The 3,463-nt window shown below is 43.2% G+C and overlaps 1 protein-coding gene across 7 annotated transcripts in view; it reads left to right on the top strand.

Moving 5' to 3' along the window:
* Dock8 (dedicator of cytokinesis 8) overlaps positions 1-2,991 on the top strand; it is a 219,561-nt gene extending 216,570 nt beyond the window's left edge. For all 7 annotated transcript variants that reach the window (XM_048806862.1, XM_048806858.1, XM_015492898.2 and 4 more), the window contains 2 exons: positions 1,391-1,561; positions 1,958-2,991. In XM_048806862.1, the coding sequence (XP_048662819.1) occupies positions 1,391-1,561; positions 1,958-2,018 (232 nt within the window). In that variant the 3' untranslated portion in view covers positions 2,019-2,991. The remainder of the gene's footprint in view (positions 1-1,390; positions 1,562-1,957) is intronic.
* Positions 2,992-3,463: the final 472 nt, after the last annotated feature.

Below are 3,463 nucleotides of genomic sequence, written 5' to 3'. Positions count from 1 at the left end.
TACTCTCGGGGCCTGCCATTTGTTGGGGTGCTGGAGGGTGGCTATTGCAGAAACCCCCCCCCCCCCGCACTTATTGTTTTGATTTTTCCGCTTGCCCCTCCCGCCCCCCCCCGCCCCCCCGCACTGGCAATACAGGTTTCGTTTTTCCCCGCTCATGGGAGGGGGAGTTGAAGGTCGGGTGTCTCTAGTTTTCCCTGCGTCTTTATGCAGGCTTGCTCTGATAATCCCTCCCCCGGAGAGCCTAGGAGAGATTTTATGCGAATTCCCCACTGTATGGGAGATGAGCTGAGTAACACGCACCTGTTTTATTGTTGCAATCTGTCGGGAGAGTGGCGGTGGTTACTTCAGCTCTCCAAGATGGTGGCCGCTGGTTTCTATTATCTCTAATTCTTATTGGGCTAATTCTCTTTGCCATGTCTGTGCATTCTCCCATCCTGGTTAGTTTCCTCATATTATAGTTTTCCTCATTATAATTTTCTATTATGAGCTCATCTTTGGCAGGAGTCACTCTTTCCATTGGTAGCACATGCACCCTGATTGAGAAAGTGTTCCTCCAGTGTAACTTCACATAGGTTTCAGAGGCTGAGGGATTTCAGTAATCACAGGTTTGTTTGTTTGTTTTGTATCATAATTTCTCACTTTGGAACATTCATAAGGAAGGAATGGGAATTTATAACTCATACCCATATGTGATGCAAGCCTATAATTTCAATTTCTATTTTTCTTTCTTTTTTTCCCTCTCTTTTATTTTATTTTATGTTTGGTACTGGAGATTGAAAACACAGGGTGCTTTACCACTGAGCTATATTCCAAGCCCTTTTTATTTTTTGAGACAGAGTCTCTTTAAGAAGCTGAGGGCCTGGCTAAGTTGCTGAGGCTGGCCTCAAACTTGCCATCCTCCTGCCTCAGCCTCCACACTTGCTGGGATTATAGGCATGTGCCCCCACACCCAGCACACCGAGTTTTTTTTTAATAAGCCTAGCAGGTTCTACCCACAGTTCCTCACAATGCCATCTTGGGCAGGCATCTTAACATGTTCTGAGCTTCAGAGAAAATTAAACCTGTAATGTATATAAAACTCCTTGCATAGCCTTTACCACATATCAAGGCAGAGGTTCACAGTTCTGACTCAGGAGTCCTTGATACCCCTGGGCAACTTCCCCAAAACACAGTTTCCTGGATGTTATCCTTCAAACCGTCTGATTCATGAAGTCTGAAGTGGGGCCCAGAAATCTGCATTTTAAAGAGCTCCACACAGAATCCTGGTAGGCCTCCAGGTTTACAAACACTCTTAGAGGTACTCAAGAAATGTACAACACTGACATCACCCCTAAATTTCGTATGAAATAAAACCTCATTTTTTTCTCCCACTCTGATATTTCCATCTCAGATGTGGCGAGGCAGTAGAGAAAAACAAGCGTCTCATCACAGCAGACCAGAGGGAGTATCAGCAAGAACTCAAAAAGAACTATAACAAGCTGAAAGAGAACCTCAGGCCAATGATTGAGCGGAAGATCCCAGAACTCTACAAGCCCATATTCAGAGTTGAGAGTCAAAAGAGGTAAGAAGTGGGAAGGGGAGGGCTTTTCCTGGGGGACGAGAGAGGCTTGGTGGGCAGCCCCCCAGCATGCTCTGCTCCTCTTGTTGAGCTGCAAACCTCCCAAGGTGGGAGGGGGGCCTGGAATCAAAGCAGCCTAGAGCATGAGCCATGGACCTTCCCCTTGTCTGCCCGTCATCCTCCGTTTTGACCTTGTACCAGTGGACTTCCCAGGGCTGGGTGCGGCCTGTGTTGGTGTCCTTGGTAGCACACAGTGTGAAGGGGACCTTCACTTATTTACGAGTTCCCCAGGATCCATGTCCTTTTCTGGCGGGGGATTTCCTTCCTCTACCTCTACTTAAAAGGCTAATTTATCTTTTTTTTCTATGTTCTCCCCTCTACCCCACTTCTTAATTTCAGGGACTCTTTCCACAGATCTAGTTTCAGGAAATGTGAAACCCAGTTGTCACAAGGCAGCTAAGAAAAGCCATCTTCACCCATGGAAACTGAGGCCCAGAGACCTGGAGAAGGACTCGCTAGTACTTAGAACCAGACAGCTGCCACTCAGGACTGGTGCACACCCCATGCCGGGCAGCGCTCTGGAAACTTCAGGAGTCAAGAGACCATAGAATTACACCCAAATGCACTCTGACTAGACTCTGGCCATACTAGGGGGTTGTGTGGGGTGAGAGGATGGGTAATCAGGGCTGACTGTATTTATTGAAGTGTATTTTCACGATGTACAAAAGCAAGCTTAAGCAGCATTGCCGACTGAGTGGTCAGTCCCTGTCCAACCAAGAAGTGATTTCCTCTCGCCTGTATTTGAATCTACAAGAGAAACTCAAATTGCACAAGAAAAAGTAGAAAAGTTTCCCAGCAGCCTGTTCTAAGTGAACTTCACTAGTCCCCTCTTCATGGGAAGGGAGGATGAACTCATTGAAGCACAGAACATTTTCAATAAGTCCATGAGGTAGAGACTTACTCAAAATCTGCATATTATGATGATTAGAAATTTGGGAATAGATTATTCATGAAATTGTTATACATTCAGTAATGCTAGACTCATTATTGTATAGTTATTTTTGCTTCATTGTTTATGTTAATTAAACATGCATTTTTGGAGGAACACACTCAAAGCACTGATTTAGGATACATGGTACTCTGCCCTCAGCCAAGAATCGCTGAGAACACTTTCACGTAAATGGAAGCAATTCTATAACATTTAGCTTCCCGCCCCCACCCCAACCCTTATGCTTCTTCTTGCTTGCTTGCTTTTTTCCCTCTCTGGGACCAAGTGTACTTTTTTCTAAAAAGATAATATTTCTGCTTTTGTTTCAGAACATTTTGCTCTTTGCTACAAAATATATTCATCATTGAATTCATTTGACCCTGTACTTTAGGAGAAGATGAACAAAGTTATTATTTGAGAATTAAATTATATATTTTTAATATGACTGATGATCTTGACTGTTACTACAGATGGAATGAGAATTGCAAGCAAAATATTTCCCTCTGCAACTTGTATTGTTACTTAGGCAATTTAAGATATTATAAAATACCCAAGAAACTTTAGGGAAGAAGAAAAATGTATAATTGGGAACTTGGTCAAGTAGTATTACCCAGATGGCACCTCTAATGCACTTTTTAATTTTGGTGATCATGAGAGAGAATTTAGCTTGGATATTGCAGAACTTTCTGCTTATTAGGTGGGCATTAGTTTATATTCTTAAAGAGGACTTTTTTTTTTTTTGGTACTGGGAATTGTGCACAGGGCCTCACACATCAGGCAAGCTGTCTACAACTGAACTACATCCCAGCCCAAGAGGACATTTTTAAAAAAATTTTTGTTAGTTGTAGATGGACACAATATCTTTATTTTTATTTATTTATTTCTGTGTGGTGCTGAGGATTGAACCCAGGGCCTCA

This window comes from Marmota marmota, unplaced genomic scaffold (genome assembly GCF_001458135.2).
Source record: "Marmota marmota marmota unplaced genomic scaffold, marMar, whole genome shotgun sequence".
Lineage (NCBI taxonomy): Eukaryota > Metazoa > Chordata > Mammalia > Rodentia > Sciuridae > Marmota > Marmota marmota.
This window is presented reverse-complemented; position numbering and strand designations above follow the sequence as displayed.